General features: G+C 49.0%; 1 protein-coding gene across 1 annotated transcript in view; it reads right to left on the reverse strand.

Moving 5' to 3' along the window:
- Positions 1-20000, reverse strand: part of wwox (WW domain containing oxidoreductase) — a 126418-nt gene that overhangs the window by 81086 nt on the left and 25332 nt on the right. Inside the window, exons 6-8 of the mRNA XM_083666663.1 lie at positions 15539-15627; positions 8730-8915; positions 5306-5570 (exon numbers count right to left, since the gene is read on the reverse strand). Coding sequence (XP_083522789.1) covers positions 5306-5570; positions 8730-8915; positions 15539-15627 — 540 coding nt within the window. The remainder of the gene's footprint in view (positions 1-5305; positions 5571-8729; positions 8916-15538; positions 15628-20000) is intronic.

Consider the following 20000-nt stretch of genomic DNA (forward strand, 5'->3'; position numbering starts at 1 on the left):
GGAAATGTCACACACCGCATGGCACATGGCCTAGGCGCGCACACACACGCACACACATACATACAACACACACATACACACACACCACCTGTGCTGCCCCTTTACCACCCAGAATGATTATCAGTGAGGCTGGCAGCTCATGTACCACAGCAGAGAAGAAGGACATGGAGAGGGACATCTGCATATCTCTGTCTCTCTGCATGGGTGAGCAGTGCACACACCCGTTCAGCACAGCACGGCTGTCATCAAGGGGTGTGTGTGTGTGTGTGTGTGTGTGTGTGTGTATCACACAGCATCTGACCTTACCCCCCTATATAGACACAGATCCAGCAGCAACAATGAGACTGCACAGGGTATCTCTCCCTCCCTCCCTCCCTCCCTCCCTCCCTCCCTGGTCCAGTGAGTGACAGTGTGTACTAGGTGTGCAGGGGATCAATCCTAGAGTCTCCCTCTAAGACGTGTCATTAGGTATCAGCGGGCCTCTCTGTGTCGTGTCCTAATAGCAGTAGAGCCCATCGTTAGTCCCCGCCAGCAGACATCCATCACGGGGCCAGAGAGGGAGCAGCCCTCCCCAGGCCCCTGCACCCTGAGAGGGGACACACACACATAAGGGGGGAGAAAGGGAGAGGGGGGGGGGGGGGGCTGAGGACTAGGGGAGAGTGAACAGCCCCTCAGCTGCAGGCTGGGGCAGGGGCTAAATCACCTCCCAGGCGAGATGAGGGAGGGTGGAGGAAGAGGGGGGGGGGGGTGGTACGGGGAGGGGGGGGGGAGCCCAGCCAGACAGCAGCCAATGCACAGAGGAGCTACTTACCGACTCTCTCTCCTCCCAGAGCAAACAGGCCCTGTAATATACAAGGCTCTGCTGGGGCCTGGTCAAAAGTTCAGCCTGTGCATATGTAAAAAGGTGGCCAGGCGCCCCAGGCACAATCCTGGGTAAAAAACGATTACTCCGAAACGCTGAGGAGCATGGGAGTAGGAGTGGGCGCTGAAGAAACCAAACCCCCCCGGGGAAAGAGGAGGCCTGATTGGGCCTACAGTGACAAACGCTGTCCTCGGACCATTAAAGTAGAGCGGGATGAGGTTTTTCGTTTGGAGAGTGATTTAAGGTCAGTTTAGTGGGATTTCTCCGCTGTGGGTAAAACACGGATTTGGGGAGAGTAAGCTGATCCTGGATCTGCGACTCAGGGCTCAACTTCTACCTGGAGGCGTTAAAGTGTCCCGGTGATGGTGGAGGAGCGGTGATGCCAGGCAACAGAACGTCATAGCGACATGCCATCATTGTTGTCTGACAGGACATTAACAACAATAGCAGGAAGGTTACAAATTACAAGCTCCATTTTTGTCTACTTTTCGTTTTCGAGCCAGAATTGCTATCTCTGCATCTCTTATAAATAGCGTGGACCACTACAGCTCTACAGTACAAGTGCTGAAAACAATGGCCTCGACACTACGTTACCCAAGATGCTCTAAATCACCACATTCTGTCCTGTTTTCTGCTTCTGAGGAGAACATTAGTCTGCCTAACATCACCGTGTTAGAGATAAGGGCTGTGTTTAGCCTGGTCACACACACCGCTGTAGACACACACACACACACACACACACACACACACACACACACACACACGGGCACGCACGCACACACACACACACACACACACACACACACACACACACACACACACACACTCACAGACACACACACACACACACACACACACACGGGCACGCGCACACACACACACACACACAGACACACACAGACACACACACACACACACACACACACACACACACACACAGACACACACAGACACACACACACACACACACACACACACAATCACTGCAGGCCAGACCATTCAGCACGGATAATCAGGCTAAAAGGACAGAGGGACAACTCCCACTAGAATCGCGCTGGATTATCTATTAGGGAGAAACGGGGGGCCAGGCACAGCCGCACGATCTCTGATAAGCAGATCAAGGCACGGGGAGGGGAACATGATGTTAGCGAGAGATCGTCTGGCTGATTAAAATGTCATGGCTCTTTATAGATGCCTTTCTCAACTCAGCAAAATGGAATCTAGTGCGTATATCACTGGAGGAGTGGCTATATTACCCCACCGTTGTCTAAGACTTTAGTTGTACTAAAGTTGTTCATTATTAAGAGGTGTAGAAACACATTGTCCTGTACTAGGAGGAGAGAGAGAGAGAGAGAGAGAGAGAGAGAGAGAGAGCATGGAGGGGGATTGTCACGGCCGTGGGAATTTCTGGTATATTGCACAACAGTTCCCCCAGGATAAATGAGCCTTGCCGACTAGTTTTAATATGTGGCTCTGGCTGTGCATTTGTATCGAAATCTACAATATATTATTGGTTTTAGAGTTTGTTCTGACGTTGTCTCCTCGCTTGATGGCGTCTGATGCAGGCAATCGCACGTGCTTTAGACGTGGGAGTGAAGAGGTGTGTCCCTTTCTGTCCAATCAGGTTATTTCTTGACAATATCTCCGTCTATTTCGGGGACCCCTTTTTTGGTTCATGCCTACTCACTTTAGAACGAGTGGCTAAAATGATACAAAAACCCTGCAGCATCTCTTTAACCATGAATACAGAAGGATCTAACATCGCCATAACAACGCCCTGCTTTTCAATCAAATAAAACATTTTAAGATGACGTGTAGCTCCGGGTCTTTCCGCGATTGTTAACATGTGTGTGTGTGTGTGTGTGTGTGTGTACTGTATACCGTGTGTGCAGCATAATGTGTGTATACTGTACGTACCGTGTGTATACTTTCTAACACCCCACCTGTGGTATGACTGTATATACATCAGACCCAAGCTTTAAATGAGAGCTCTGTTATTTGCACAGGAACACACACAGGGGCTTTATGATTGTTTTTGAAGTCGACATTCTGCTTATGTTTGTATCCCAGAACAATCTCCACGGATCCCACAAGCGTACGCAAGCAATTAAAACGATAGCATCTTCATTTCCCTGCAACCAATAACTGAAATAATATCACTGTTTTATTAAGCCCTTAATGTGGGGGGGGGGGGGGGGGCAGGAGGAGGAGCAAGGAGTAGGATCTTAAAGACGATACACTTTCAGAGGCCTTATCAACCCCAGATTTAAATAAGAGCAAATGCTAAGCTTGAGGGTGTGTGTGTGTGTGCATGTGTGTGTGTGTGTGTGTGTGTGTGTGTGTGTGTGTGTGTGTGTGTGGTCTTTATCAGACACAGGCACAAATATCCGCTGTGTCAGCAGACCAGGATTTAATTACCATCGCTACCTTTGTCCTTTAATATTTACAAACATCTACATACTTTTAATTAACCACATGTAAAAAAAAAAAAAGAAAAAAAAAAAAGCCCTGGTTTGTAGGTGAATGCTAACTAACGGCCATGCTAATTGCAGCTGTGTGCTCAGAAGTCCAAAATGATTAGAACCGCCCCTCCCCTCCCCTCCCCTCCCCTCCACACCCACACGGTGCCATAACAACCCAAAAGCATCATCCGTTTCATGCACTCCCTGTCTTACTAAACACCTGATACATTTGCCACTACAGTGCAATGTTCCATCGCAAAGTCTATTTCAGAGAGTGTGTGCGTGCGTGCGTGTGTGTGTGTGTGTGTGTGTGTGTGTGTGTGTGTGTGTGTAGTTAGGAGAGAGAGGGAGAGGTTAGAGACGGAGAGAACAGAGGTAGCGAGAAAATAAAAATAGAGAGTGAGGGAGAGAGGGAGAGAGGGAGAGAGGGAGAGAGGGAGCCAACAGGTAGCAGTGGCACTAGGAGAACAGTTGAGTAAGTGGAACAGAGAGAAGATGTGGAAATGTTCAGGGTAGAATTTTGTAAAAAAAAATATATAAAAAAAAACCTGCTGAAGAGCAGCTAATGTGAGCTATGACGGATCACACGGAGGAGAGGCGGAGACAGGAGAGACGTATGACTGGCTGACACCTTCTGTCTGTCAGACATCATTCATCACAACACCGCTTCGCTAAGATACCGTCTTTCAACGCATTCCGATTTCGCCTTCAGTGCAAACACTAAATTGATAAAGTATCTGGAGGAGCTAATGCGGGGATGGAATATTCAAACCAAAGCATTATGTGGGGGCGCCTTGCGGCCTGAAGGGTAGAGAGTATCTGTGGCACGGTTCACAGAAAAAAAGCCTCGCGGTGCAAGAGTCTGCATGTACTGTAGGGTGGAGGATAAATCACAGTGTTGGGTTTTATAGTTCACGTCATAAGTGTGGGAGAGTGTTAACCCCGGGTGCACGCACGCGCACGCACACACACACACGCACACGCATACACACACACACCCACACACACCCACACACACACCCTCCTAGGCTAGAGCTATACAACTGATTTATACTGTACCACAGAAGGAGAGCTGAGTGGGGAGACCTTAACTACAGTATAGTGCCTGGTCTTACACCCCTGCTCCCACTTCTTCAACTCTTACGCTGCTCCTGTACTGTAGCTACACCCGATTCCTCCAACCGAATATCTGACAGAGACACAGGCCCTACCGCCAGACCCCCCTGGCCCTCCTGTGGGTCCTGAGTAGGGGAGAGACACATCCCGACTCCCTGAGCGTACAGAACCTGCATGCTAGTGTCACTGCTTATGCAGTATATCCTCAAGTACCTGATCAGATATCTCAAAAATATATCATATATTCCCCAAATGGGAGCATGGTACGGTTACAACATGGATGACTACAAACCCATATGTGAGATTCATATGTGCAGTATTCTGTAACCCGATCAGTCAGAGCGTACAGGTTCTAGACTATTCTCTACCCTCGTGAGGAGAGGAGAGGACAGAGCCTTCTCAGAGCTACATCAACAAAGACGTCAGGGAGAGGAGGAGGAGGAGAGGAGGAGGAGGAGAGGAAAATAAACCGTTGAACGTGTCTTTTATCGGTCTATCTGCGAGAGACAGACACTCAGAGCCCTCCGAGCTCCAGAGCTCCTCTCCTCTCCTTCCTTTTCCTCTCCTCTCTCGGAGGAGACTCTCCGTCTGCCAAGAGAAACATCCAGGCTGTGAAGGCACATGTCGTCAAAGACCTACGACAGCACCGCTAGCTCCGATGACCGACTCGCCACGTAATCAGACACCGTCAAAGACAACAAGGACAAATCGCCATTGAATCAATCATCAAAGCAGCTCCAGCAACAACCCATCAACCAGCTTAAAGAGATAGAGGGCCATAACGCCATAACACCAACCACCCCCCCCCCCACCCCTTTCCAACCCAGACCAGGTAGAGTGTGTGTGAGGTGTCCCTCTCTCTTACCATGGACTTGGTGAAAGGCCTGGCCAGGGTGAACAGCAGGCTCATCAGCCACCAGCTGCGATGGATGGACGTGTACATCATGTTCCCGGGGTGCACGGCGTTGGCGGTGACGCCGTGGGCTGAGAGGCGCCGGTGAAGCTCGTTGGAGAAGAGGACGTTGCAGAGTTTGGCCCGGTTGTAGGCCAGCATGGACCAGTAGTGCTTCTGAGGGGGGGAGAGGAGGGCCAGGTCCAACTTACCACCTGACTTCTGTAGGTCTGTGAACCTGGGGGGAGGGGGGGGGGGGAAGCAGAACCAGAGAGAAAACAGGTCAGAGGGTCAGAGTGTGTGTGTGTGTGTGTGTGTGTGTGTGTGTGTATGTGTGTGCGTGCGCGTGCGTGCGGCAGAAGCGTGGTCCTGGCTGAATACAAATCTAAGGCGTGACATGATGTTCTTTAATTGCCTGCGACAGAGCAGTTAAAGTCCAGATGTTTGACAAGGCCCCTTGAACATTACACCACTCGCTGTGTTATTATGCAGTCACAATAACACGAGAACGCACAGCAGTGAAACACTCTCCCTCTTTCCCCAAGTGTGTGTGTGTGTGTGTGTGTGTGTGTGTGTGTGTGTGTGTGTGTGTGTGTGTGTGTGTGTGTGTGTGTGTGTGTGTGTGTGTGTGCGTGTATGTGCTTGTGTGCGTGTCTCAAACCCGGAGGAACATACTCTACATTCTACATCTTCATCCAGTCATTAGAAAACAACCAATCAAAATGTCACCTGCTTTCCTTGTTGTGATTTTACAAGCTGGCTGGCGTTTTGTTTACTGTCGCCCCGCCGCGACATCCTTGCTTGGCTAAATTACAACATCTGCAGGCTTTTCATTTCATATGCTGGAACTTCATAACTGCTTTAGCACGTGGGCTTGATAAATCAATTTCCTGAGCGCAAAATTGTAGCTTCGGTTCATTTTCGAAGACGGCTTGTTAAGGTTTGTTAACACGCTGCTTAAACTTCAGACCGACCAGACTTTTGACCTCCACGCCACCTTGTCAAACCTACAGTACAATAACATACATATATATATATATATATTTTATTTTATTTTATTTTTTTAAACCATCAAGCTTACTTACAGCACAGAAAAAAAAGAGCATATAGATTTTGATTAATACGATAACGTATCTTTTTACTGAGGGAGAAATGGGAAGTTGTAGTTCTAACGGACCAACAGACAGACCTGGCCTAATGCAATAAGGAAGAAAGAGGAAACCTGTATTGTGTCAATTTGAGCGTAAGCCCTGGTGTTGGGTAGTGATAAACGCTTCAGTCTTTTCCTTCTCATTCCTTCTCCTCTCCATCTCTCCCACCTCGTCCCCTATAGGTCACTGCTTTACAGCGGCCGGCAAGGGGCTTAGGAAATATAATCTACTGCCAGGTCAGAGGTCAAACTGAGAGCCTGTGAGGGGAGGCTAAGTGATATTAACAGGAAATAGGGCGAAAACAGGACAACACACAAACAAAAAGGGAGTGACTTCAATGGATGCAATATAGGTCTGGAATGAGGTCGCTAGAATGGAAGATGTAATATTAGATATTGTTTATTCCCCCTCTTTTTCTCTTTCTCTATTCTGCAGCAGTGTGTAACTGACTCTCTCTGGTCCTGGATAAGCCCTCTTTGAAGGGGTTAGGGATGTTCGATTATGGACAGATGGGGGGGGGGGGTGGAGGGGGAGGTGGAGGTGGAAGAGGAGGGGGACACAGGAGAAAAGGAAAAAGGTTTGATGAAGAGGGGGCAGAAGGAGGTGTGGAGGGGAATCAGGCCCTCCATGGGCACAGCAACACATCTCAGGCTAAAACATTACGGCGATTCTACCAAACAGCAGCTCCAACTACACCACAATAACATCAGCTCCAGTCTGACAGACTCAACTTTCTACTCTTGCCTCATAAGCAAGTCTTGTATCAATCACATAACTGTCAATACACATTTTCATGACATACTATATCCTTTTTAAAAACATGTTTTTTTTAGCAGCCGTGCTCATTCCCTCTCCTGCCAGTCCATCCCCCCTCCCTCCCCCCTCCTGTATGGGGGGGGGGGGAGGGGGGGGACGCTTGTGAATATGAGTCTCATATCAGCCCTATCCGGGGCCTGCTCCTCTCCACCCATGCATGGCAGCCTGTATAACATAACTCACAGAGCAGGGCTGTTCTGATCTGCTAGAATAACTCTGCCTATGTTCAGTCCCTCTGAGGTCACTCTGCTAGGGGCTAATCAATCACTGTGATTGGCTGTCTGACTGACTGCAGCCAGGATCAATGGCTACAGTACCATACACACTCGATGCCTCTTGATACACCCGCAACGGTGTGGCCTGGGACCACTGTATATATCTACACACACACACACACACACACACACACACACACACACACACACACACACACACACACACACACACACACACACACACACACACACACACACACACTCACACACACACACACACAGACATGCTTGACGACTGCATGACAAGCAACAGACTTGCTATACACTACTACTCAACAATGAGAGAGAGAGACTGAGTCAGGTGGGGGTGGTGCGGGGGGGGGGGGGGGGTACATGAAATCTGAAAGGAGAATGAAAGGAGATTTCCGTTGATAAGTCCATCCATCATGTTGATGATATGTTTAATAAACACTGACAGTGTGCGGAGAGAGAGAGTGAGGTTCCAGTGAGAAAGGCTGTCTGTCATGTTTGACAATGTGCAGAGAAGGAAAACCAGCAGGCGCAGCACTACAGGCTGACACTCAGGGGTTAATGTCAGTTATGAAGGGGTGAGGTTCTGTAGGGGTGAGGTTCTGTGGTGTAGTGTAGGGGTTAGGTTCTAGAGGGGTTAGGTTCTGTAGGGGTGAGGTTCTGTGGTGCAGTGTAGGGGTTAGGTTCTAGAGGGGTTAGGTTCTGTAGGGGGCTAGGTTCTGTAAGGGCTAGGTTCTGTAGGGGGATAGGTTCTGTAGGGGGCTAGGTTCTGTAGGGGGCTAGGTTCTGTAGGGGGGGCTAGGTTCTGGAGGGGGTTAGGTTCTGGAGGGGGTTAGGTTCTGGAGAGGGTTAGGTTCTGGAGAGGGTTAGGTTCTGGAGGGGGCTAGGTTCTGGAGGGGGCTAGGTTCTGGAGGGGGCTAGGTTCTGGAGAGGGTTAGGTTCTGGAGGGGGTTAGGTTCTGTAGGGGGCTAGGTTCTGGAGGGGGTTAGGTTCTGTAGGGGGCTAGGTTCTGTAGGGGGTTAGGTTCTGTAGGGGGCTAGGTTCTGTAGGGGGCTAGGTTCTGTAGGGGGCTAGGTTATGTAGGGGGCTAGGTTCTGTAGGGGGCTAGGTTCTGTAGGGGGCTAGGTTATGTAGGGGGCTAGGTTCTGTAGGGGGCTAGGTTCTGGAGAGGGTTAGACCACTGACCTGTGGGACTCAGACGACACCACCACCACACGAGCAGGGGCGGAGCGACACAGCACTTCCTGCAGGCACTGGACCAACAGGAAGTGACCTAGGTGGCAAATCTGGAAGGTGGACTCCAGGCCGTCCTCAGTCAGGCGCCAGGGCTGGGTGCACACGGCCGCGTTACACACCAGGATGTGCAGGGGCCTACAGAGAGAGGAGAGGGACACACAGAGTTAGGTCACAGACATATACAGTCAAATACCAGGATAAAATACTGGATGTAAGGCTTTCAGGGAGACGGGACCTGGTCTCTACATTAGGTAACCAGATATCAGAGGGAAGAGGGGAAGATAGGGGAGCAGTAGAGAACGGAAAAGAGAGGGCAGAGGCGAGAAGAGAGGGGAGAAAGGAGGAGAGTGTGTAGAAGGAGAGTGGGGGGGGGGGCTTTTCCTGTGGACCACTGGTACACCTCAGCAGCCCATAACAGACAAGCCATGGGGATATTAGTGATATGATAGGGGTTTCCACGGTAACTCCCCTGTGGTCTGAGAGGTAGATACTGAATACAGCTGGCCACCAGCCAAGAGAAACACCAGCTTGAAAAGTAATCACAAACCTTCGCCACAATACAGAGGGATAGGGAGAAGGGGAGGGAGAGGGAGACGGGGAGAGAGAGGGAGAGGGAGAGAGAAAGAGAGACCCAAACTAGGGGCACTCACACCGACAACGAGGAGAGGAGAGGAGAGGAGAGGAGAGGAGAGGAGAGGAGAGGAGAGGAGAGCATGATGGCGAAAATCACTTTGTCCATGAGGAACACACATGCAGCACACAACATAGATAAGCATTGATGTCAGCGAGCCACTGCCACCACGGCGAAATTCTGTTTGAAACCAAACAACAACATCCTTGTTCCAAACAACAACAACTTGCAGTGTTAGCCGTTGTGTTTCTGCATGTGCGCACGATTCAAAGAGGCAGCCACCAGAGACAGAAAGGGGAAAGTCGGTGAGTCCTCTCCCCTTGAACACCCCTGGCAGTAACAACATGTTTATATGCAAACCGGGTAGGACACATTTTAGAAAACCGCTTTTCTCAAAATGCAATATTTCTTTCAAGGGATCTCATTCACTGATCGCTTAGTCATTACAACCATTAGGACATTTTTTAGGAAGCTTGAATGTTACGACTGGACCTTTAAAGATCAGCTTTTCTCTCTCCATGACTTTGCCTTCGTGTCTGAGGGCTGGAGAGAGGGAGAAGATGGTACTAAGCGGCTACTTTCAAACAGCTGAGCAAAGCCAGAGCATAGTCTTCCTTTAAAGACCGGTGGACATCAGCGGATGTTCCCGTAGGTCGGTGTCCTCCATGGACGCTCCAGAACCGTGTTTTAAGACATTATCAAACTCCATTTTCAGGCTGCTGTCGAAGCATATGTTTTGGTAGTAACACACACCCACACACATCATGTCTGGGGGGGTGTATTCCGGACGTCCCCTCCTCACGTGTGAGTGAGCGGAGATTGCCGGATCGGCCAGGGCGGTGAGAGATCCTTGTCGGTGACAGCGTCGCTCCAGCGAGCTCGAAACCACGGTAACACAGCCGAACAATCCAAACACACCCCACCAATTTTTAATTTCTTCCATTAGAATTAATTATGAGGCCGAAGGCAATTTGTGTACCCTGTGTTTAAGACTGCCAACTGGATTAATTAAAAACTGGATGCTGGAAAATTAATGTGTGAATTGTTATGCCTAGCTATAATGAGCCATCCCATGCCATTATAGAGGAGTGAACTGTACGTTTCACCTTCAGGCCTCACACACACACACACACAGGGTTCATTAAAGAGTGCCTCGCAAGTTACAAGCACTTTACACCAACTACAGAATGCCTGCGTATGCAGATTATGAATACAACATACTGTATTTGTCAGTCAGATACTCACATTTAACTCAAAATACAAGAAGGCGATACTCATACAACTGGCTGTTTTAGTGAAGTATGTGATGGGAATTGAAATCGAATTGAATGCCTTTACAATGTCAAGACACCGGGACTGGTCAGTAAAGCACCACTTAGTTCCTTAACAGCCAAATACCCTCTGAACCCATTCAAGACTCCAGTCTTTCAGAATGAAGTTAACCTAAAGTGATGCTGCACAATACAGCAGGTTTCTGCTCTTATGGCCGTTCACAAACACCAAAGTCTTTTAATAAAAAGACAAAACAGGTTGGCCTGCGTTCCTCTCTGTCTAATAGGGCATGAAGTTCAGGAGCAAGACCTCTATACCACTGTACACCCCCCCCCCCTTCCCCCCAGCTAGCAAACGCTTGCTCTGGAGCCTGGGATTGACACCCTGACCTTAATGGGTGATAACTTCTGAGCTTAACTTTTCAGCCTTTATACAAAAAGATGACCAACTTTTCGAGACAAAACCCTCAGTCAAATACGTGACATTCTATAGCAGATCAAAAGACCTTTTTAATGCGAGCAGGCCAGCAGTTAAAACAAGGCCCTGTGTCTCTCCCACAACGCTCAGAGCCCCCCTGCTCATAAGCTCAGAGCCCCCCGCTCATAAGCACAGTCCTAATGAAGAGCTTTAATAGGCCCACTAACTCCAACCTCAACCCCCCTCCTCACATTAACACTCCACAGGCTACAATGTGTGTGTTATGGGGGGGTCCAGCGGAGCTCAACGTGTGTGTGTGTGCAATATCAGCGCTGGTCAAACAGAGATGTTAGGTACCAAACAGGGAGAAATCAGTTTATATATTTACTTTAAACAACCCCAGTGGGTGTGACCTCTGACCTCTGTGATAATCTGCCCCAGCAGAAAGTGATTGCCTCTGTGTGCTGGGCTCCGTCCACTGGTCATTAAGACTGAGCTTTATTGGCCACAGAGAACTGTAACGATGCACACACACACACAAGCACAAGCTCCGCAGGACCCCTGAACACACACACACACACACACACACACACATACAGACATATACACACACACAGACATATACACACACACACACACACACACACACACACACACACACACACACACACACACACACACACACACACACACACACACACACACACACACACACACACACAGCAAAGCCTTTTACAGCTCATATTAAAGTGGGTATCACTCCCCAGGTTGTTAACAAGACTATCAGGGTAATCATTTGACCTGGCTTGTGTGTACAGTATTTAGATGAACCGCCTCTTAAAGCTGATGTGTGTGAGAACATAACTGGATAAACGAGGCTACAAATACTTCGTCAAAGTAATCATTGGTAAAAACAAATTACATCAGTTAATTATGGAACCCTTTAGTAGAAATTGTATTACTGGTATTCTGTTACTAGCACTATCCTCTATCAATTACAGAACAATGAAATCCTACTGCATTCAACAACATTAATATCCAGGTAATTTCATTTCAAAGGAGAGGCAATTAAAGCAGAATCAGGGTCAATGGGACACAGAGCAGCGTGAAAGCCACTGACTAAAACGCTTAAAAGCGAGGGAGTGAGAAACGAGCGGAAGAAAGAAAAAAAAAAAGGCTCTGATTACATTTCACCTGTCAATGACATGCTTTGGGAGCGTTTTATGCGTTAGAGTGAGTGTGTGTGTGTGTGTGTGTGTGTGTGTGTGTGTGTTGCCTGAAGACATGCACGCAGTAATAGAGTGGTGGTAGACTCAGACAGCTGCCCAGTGCCATTCACAGCTCACAGCTCCCAGCCTCCACTCTGCTCTGCTCTGCTCTGCTCGCGTTCTGATGAGAATTAATGTACTCTGACGTCCCAGAGGACTCCCCCACTCCCCCTACCACCACAGCTAATGAAGAAATACAACCTTGCCAAAAATAAGAGGGAGAGAGAACGGGAGAAAGAAAAGGGGTACAGAGGAAGAGAAAGATAGAGGAAGTGAAATGAATTAGAGTGTGGGAGAGAGAGAGAGAGAGAGAGATTTGGGTGGTGTGGGTCAGTGGGCCACATAACTGGTTTGGGTCCCAGATGACTCCTGGCTGATGGGTTAATCTCCCTCTACTATTAAACACCATCAGAACCTATTCACATCTTGGATAGACACACACACACACACACACACACACACACACACACACACACACACACACACACACACACAGTGTTGAAAGTTTGGGTCTAAGTTGAATCATTTATGGGGATGGGATGGAGTCTGACTTTATCCATCGTTACTCATTCTGTCAGGAGAGGGTGAAGGCAGGACAGAGCAGTGCTGGGGTGGGGTGGGGGGGATATATGTATGTACAGTATAGGGGGTGAGGAGATGGGACATATGGGGGGGGGGTCATATGGGGAGGCAACTGTGAGGTTTGGCTGCGTTCCAAGCCATGTGTACTGGATGGCCATACCCAGCCTCAGGGTTGCCAGGGGCAATGACAGCCCTGCATCTCCCCTAGGGCTGCTAACACACCCTGTTCACAAACACACGTGTGAACACACACACACACACACACACACACACACACACACACACACACACACACACACACACACACACACACACACACACACACACACACACACACACACACACACACACACACACACACACACACACACACACACACACACACACACACACACACACAAATACTACTCCCCAGAACCCGACTCCAAGTCAGCAACAGAGTGACCAGACAACAGACATACGCGCGCACTCACACAGAAACAGACACAGACATAGACACACACACACAGTCACACAAACATAAACGCTGACCACCACAGAAATAAATGAAAAGTCTGGTGTAGAGCAATGTCAAACACACACATATCGCCTGGACCTTGGTGTCCATATGGTGTCTATCAGTGACCCATGGTCAAGATGTCCTGTATGCGTGTGGGGGGGCCAGGGGGGTATGACTATGTGTGAGTGCGTGCGCGTGTGCGTGTGTATACGTGTGTGAGCGTGCATGTGTGTGAGTGCAAGACCCTCTACTGAGACATAAATTGCATGACCGTAAATCACATCATCCACAACCAAAGTGCACCACCAAACCTTTGTGTACCTTGCGCCAGAATGCTCTCCACACACGTGCTATTGCAAATCATTCATTGAGTAGAATCACTTGTGTTGATGAATTACAAACCCAACGCTATCTTCAGAGACTTCAGATGATGTATCTGCTGTTGGAACGGGGTTAAAGCCGCAGGAGGGGAGAAGAGGCCCAGGAGGACGGATGGAGATGAGGGAATGAGGGTAGGAAACATGTTCTATCTATCTATCTTATTTAACAGAGCATTCAACTTCCTCCCTTGTTCCTATGAGAGTCCTCTGAGACTGCCCGACAAAGCCTGTGTTCATACGTGCAACACTCAGCTGAGTACACACACACACACACACACACACACACACACACACACACACACACACACACACACACACACACACACACACACACACACACACACACACACACACACAGAAAACACATGCAGGCCAGAAATATGTATATAATGTTATTTCTGAAGCAGGTGGATTTTTTACAGACATATTCTGCTTGATCAAGTGCCAAAACATATCCCACGCGCACACACACCACACACACACCGGAGTGGATGAGTGCACCAGGAGCAGTGGGAATATGCCAAATTAAACCTCTATTAGGGCTGATCACACAAACACACTAGGTGTGTGTGTGTGTGTGTGTGTGTGTGTGTGTGTGTGTGTGTGTGTGTAGCAACAGCAGCATCCAGGGAGTCTAGGCCTCTAACGGCACCTGAGTACTGTCAGAGAATAATGACTCACACTCACTCAGCTCTGTACATCAGAACACATGAGTGACTTCATTATGTCCAACTCACATGAGCATTCACCACCACGTACGTATGGATGGATGGATGGATGGATGGATGGATGGATGGATGGATGTGGGATTCATCTGGTCTTAAAGAAGGAAAAACACAGAGTGTTCTCTATTCAATTGAAAACTGATATCTTTTTGGGTTAAGACCCTTTCTTTTTTTTTCTTTTTTTAATAAGCACTCTAATATGATTTCTAGGTGTGAAGCCCATACATCTGGATATCATTTCAATGTCATTTCTCACAGAACAAGAATAGTTTTTTCCAAAATCTTTGAATTTGGTATCCAAAAAGCAGTTTTGATTGAACATGGACACCTTATACGGAGCCTGGCCTATTAGACAGCCCTCATCATGCCTCCCCTCCCCTCCCCTCCCCTCTCCTCTCTCCCCTCTCCCCTCCCCTCCTCTCTCTCTCTGCAGAGGAGTAGGGTATCCTACCTCCATGGGAGTGTAGGGATAATTGAGTTAACTAGGGGACTGTGAAGGACTTATCACTGCTGAGATGGGACTGATGGAATTACTGTGGGGCGGGGTTCTCCCTGATTGACTGGGGGACCGGGGGTTATGATTGGATAGGTTGGCCCGCTGCCCTGGCTCTGATTTGATAGCTGCGTAATGGAAGAGGTGTCAGAGGTCACAGACCTGCTCTGGACCAGCCCTGACAGGATGGAACACTAGGGAGATGGAATACAGGAAAGACATGGGAAGAGTTCCTTGAGTATGGATTGAATGAGTAGGGATGGACCACCTATTAATTTCTTTTGTCCAGAGGATAAAAGGTCATCCAAGCTAAAGGTATAGGTCAAGGTGAGCGGGTAAACCTTCACCTTTGAACCCTATTACTTAGCCTGCACCCTAAGCAGTGACCTGAGGGTCAGTATCTGGTAATGAAGCACACTCTGAAGACGAGTGTTGTTAGGCACCTGCAGGACATGGGAGACGACATGGGCCTGGTTGGGCCGTGTACTTACAGGTTCTTGGCCTTGAATGAGTCAGCGAACTCCCTGACGCTGCGTAGCGAGGCCAGGTCCAACATCATGGCCTCCACTCTGGCTTTGTGCTGAAGAGAGACAAACACACAACACAACAACGTCATCGTCATCGTCGTCATCATCGTCATTGTCATCATCAGTGTGATCATGATGATCATCATCATCATCCAATCATATTCAGAGCTGATCCTCATACTCAAAAAAAGACTTTCCATTAGATAAACATCTGCTGAACGTTGAATAAGGACATGAGTACAGACGTTTCCAGCTCTGATGAGACATCAAGACCAGGACTAAACTGCAGCCGCAATTACACCAACAATCATATACCCACCTGCTCTCATATCAACCCTGTCTACCTGCCTCTGTGTGTGTGTGTGTGTGTGTGTGTGTGTGTATAAACGTGTGTGTGTGTGTGTGTGTGTGTATATAAATGCATGTGTGTGTGTGTGTGTGTGTGTGTGTGTGTGTGTGTCTGTGTGTGTGTGTGTGTGTGTGTGTTCATCACATACCATATGCTGGGAGACAGGTAGAGGATAGGAGAGGAGCAGGGAAAGATAAATGACTAAAGGACTAAATGCATAAGTGCTTTTACACACTGACAGAACACAGACCCAATATTCATCATCCCCACTGTAGGATGAAGGCCTCAGCATGGAAACTACTGCTGCTTAATACCGCTGTAAATGACAACTGTTGGCAACCATTGGCTGTTTAGTAACAGATATCTCTGTTTCTCTCTCAGACAGCCAGGCAGACACAGGCACATACAGACAAACACAGACACCACACACACACGCACGCACACACACGCACGCACACACGCACAGGTCTGTTCCTGTCAGAGATGTATTGCCATGAACAGGTAAAGACCCAGTCCCCTAGCAGCAGTCACCCGTCCTCTCTACTGTGACAAAGAGCATGTCAGCTCTCTCTCTCTCTCTATCTCTCTCTCTCTCTCTCTGTTGCGACCCCCCCCCCCCCCCCCCCCATATCTCTCTATCAGCCCAGGGCCTCTCCTTTCCATAAACACGCTGCGGTCCATCTCCATATGACACACAAGTACGCGTGGGACCTTGCCGTGTGCTTGCGTGTGTGTGTGTGTGTGTGTGTGTGTGTGTGTGGAGCATGAACCAGGGGAGTGTGCGTTCCGCTCAGACTAATGGTCCGTTGGACTCATCCCTCATGCCGGAGAGAGACATCGCTCCCGGGATTCCCACCGTCTGGGATTGGGAACACCAGCTATTCCTGACGCTGATGCTCTTCCCCCCCATCCCGCTGTCCCTTGGGAACACTGTCAGCTCACATTACCGCCCGGAAGAGCGTTCAACGTTCCGCTTCCAGCCTGCCTTCCCCCCCCCCCTGTCAGCCTTTTCCCAGATCTGATCTCTATCCCGGGAGCGTTATATGGGAACGTCTTTGCTCCTCATGCGTCTGTCCCAACAGAGCTAACTCTACATGACACCCACAGCAAGGACAAACATGGAGGGATGAACACAGGCAGGCAAAGGGTTAACAGCTCCTTCAGATGTAAATGTGTCTCTTTTCAGGCATTTTACAGTAGCATTTACTGCCCCTTGGGGTATTTACACACACACACACACACACACACACACACACACACTTCATACTCATTGTTGTGACTCAAGGGTAAAACCACACCAGCGTAGCATTATCTAAGGCTGAATTGTTCTCTTGATGCTATTATACACCATTATAGAGATGCTATTACATAGCATTAAAGGGGTGATTATAGGGCTATTATCGAGATATGATTATAGGGTACCTGGTTTATATGATCTACACACAGCAGTAATTACAGGTGAGAGGATATGACCGTCTAATTTAATGACTCTGTCTAGAGCACACACACACAGACACACACAGACACACAGACACAGACACAGACACAGACACAGACACAGACACAGACACACACACACACACACACACACACACACACACACACACACACACACACAGACACAGACACAGACACAGACACAGACACAGACACAGACACAGACACAGACACACACACAGACACAGACACAGACACAGACACAGACACAGACACACACACACACATACATACACATACATACATACAACCGCTTTAGCAGTACAACGAGCAAACATGGACTTTGTGATATCATAACTTCACAATCAACTATCACACTTTCTTGGGGGAGCTTTTGTGTGTGTGTTTGTGTGCGTGTGTGTGTGTCTGTGTGGGGCAAGGGGGGCACCTCCTGCAACTGCAGATATGTCCAGTATTTCTACCCCGGTTAAAGAACCACACCTCGACACTTAACAGGAGAGTGGATGAGAGCAGGTGTCAGTCAGAGGAGCCAGACGAGGGCACGTAGGGAGAACCTCTGGAACAGATCGGGAGGAGACATCCTCCTCTCTGGAGACCAGAGGGGGAGGGAGGGAGGGAGGGAGGGAGGGAGGGAGAGAGAGAGGAAGGGAGGCAGAGCGGATAGAGGGGGTTGGGGGGGGGGGGCCACTGGAGCAGATCCAACAGGGAGAGGTGAGCAGCCTGCCTGTCTGCCTGCCTGTCCTCCCTCCCCCCGCAGATTGAAGTCTTGCGAAGAAAATAAAGTTTATTGCCTGGAAAGAGGGGAAAAAAAGCATGTAAAAAGCATTAAAGCGATGGAGGTGAACAATTAGACAGATGGCCAGGTTTCGGGAAGGAGAAAAAAAAAGGAGAGGTAGAAGGAGAGAGGGAGAATGCGCGTACGCAATCGTTCAGGAATTTTACGAGGAGCCTGACAACTCCTGGTCTCTTCAAGGGCGTTAGAAAAGTGAAACCCAGCGAAGCTTTTCGGGTTAACTCTGGAGCAATCGCTGACTGTGCAACACCAGTGTGGAAGCTTGTGTTGGGTTCACAAAGCCTAACGCTCCTGGCCGAACACCACCTCTGACTTTGGTTAAATAACAACTCCAAATACTCAAAATATCAACTCTGACTTTGACCGAATGGTAGCTCTAGCTTTGGCCAAATACAGACTCTGATTTAGACTAAAGAAAAAAGAGTTGAGTTTCGTGTGGTCTGTGTGTCTGTGTGTGTTTCTGTCTGTGTGTTTCTGTCTGTCTGTCTGTCTGTCTGTCTGTCTGAATGTATGTCTGTCTGACTGACTGACCACTAGAGCGCCACATGGTGAAGACACAAAGCACAAGGTCACCATGACGATAACACAAGCAACAGATCACCCCCCCCCCCCCCCCCCCACACACACACACCCCCGACCCCACCCCCACCCATCACCCCCCAGAAAACAGCTGTGTGTAACATGACAATGACCTTTATGACATTCACCGGAGAGAGGGGGAGAGAGGGGGAGAGTGAGGGGAGGAGAGGGGAGAAAGAGGGTGGAATAGAGAGACGGGGAGTGGGGGTGTATGGTAGAAAAAGAGAGTGGGAGGAACCCCTAAAATACACAGAACCCCCAAAACAATAAGTACCTATAAAATGGCCTGGTCTAGTCTGTCATGGGAATAGCAGGAGATACCATCTTCCCCATCCCTCTCTCCTCTTCCCCACACCTCTGTACACCCACCCCCTCCCCCACGTGAGTTGAGAAGGAGTGGACACTTGTGGGGGGGGGGGAGTGGGGGAGAGCAAGGGAGGAGGGTGGTGGGAGGATAGGGGGGCAGAAATACAATTATAACTGTGGCCATCCAATCAAATGAAGAGGTATTAGAGGAGGGAGGGGAGAGCCCCATCCTGTTCAATAAGACAGTAGGCCACTCTACTGACCCTTTCAACTCACACACACACACACAACCACTTTAACACCCCCACACACACACAAATAGACACACACACACACACACACACACACACCACTGACCCCTTTAATAGTGCTGCAGCCACTCCTGATGGACGCAGGAGAGTGGAACCGCCAAATAATGCACTGCCTTAATGCACTACTCCCTCTCACTCCCCGTCACTCCCTCCTCATCCCCTCATATCGCTCCCCCCCCCCATCCTCCCTCCCAACCACCCCCTCACTCCTAACCTCACCCCTTCCTTCCCACCGCTCACCTCAGCTGCCCCCACCAACCACTGCCGCATGCAACACTTAGGAGATCAAAGCTGCCCCCCCCCCACCCACCCCCAACCCACCACCTCCCTTGTCTTAAATAGGCTACGAAACATGTAGCTCTAGGCTAACACATACAGGGAAATGCCATTGACAAAATTAGCATCGCATTCTAGCAAAGTCTTTAGGACAAGATAAACGGGAAGTAATTGTAAATTGTCCCTCAGACTTACAAGGGTTCACATTGAAATGAGGCTTTACGTACAGACATACATTTCTCGAGGTTATGACGTAAAGGAGGATCACGACATAAGATATCACAGTCTGAGACTGCTCTTCAGCTTGTCAACACAAAATACGTGTCTGAGCCTTCTATACGTTGAATCCGGAAA

The sequence above is a fragment of the Argentina silus genome (assembly GCF_951799395.1).
Source record: "Argentina silus genome assembly, chromosome: 3".
Classification (NCBI taxonomy): domain Eukaryota; kingdom Metazoa; phylum Chordata; class Actinopteri; order Argentiniformes; family Argentinidae; genus Argentina; species Argentina silus.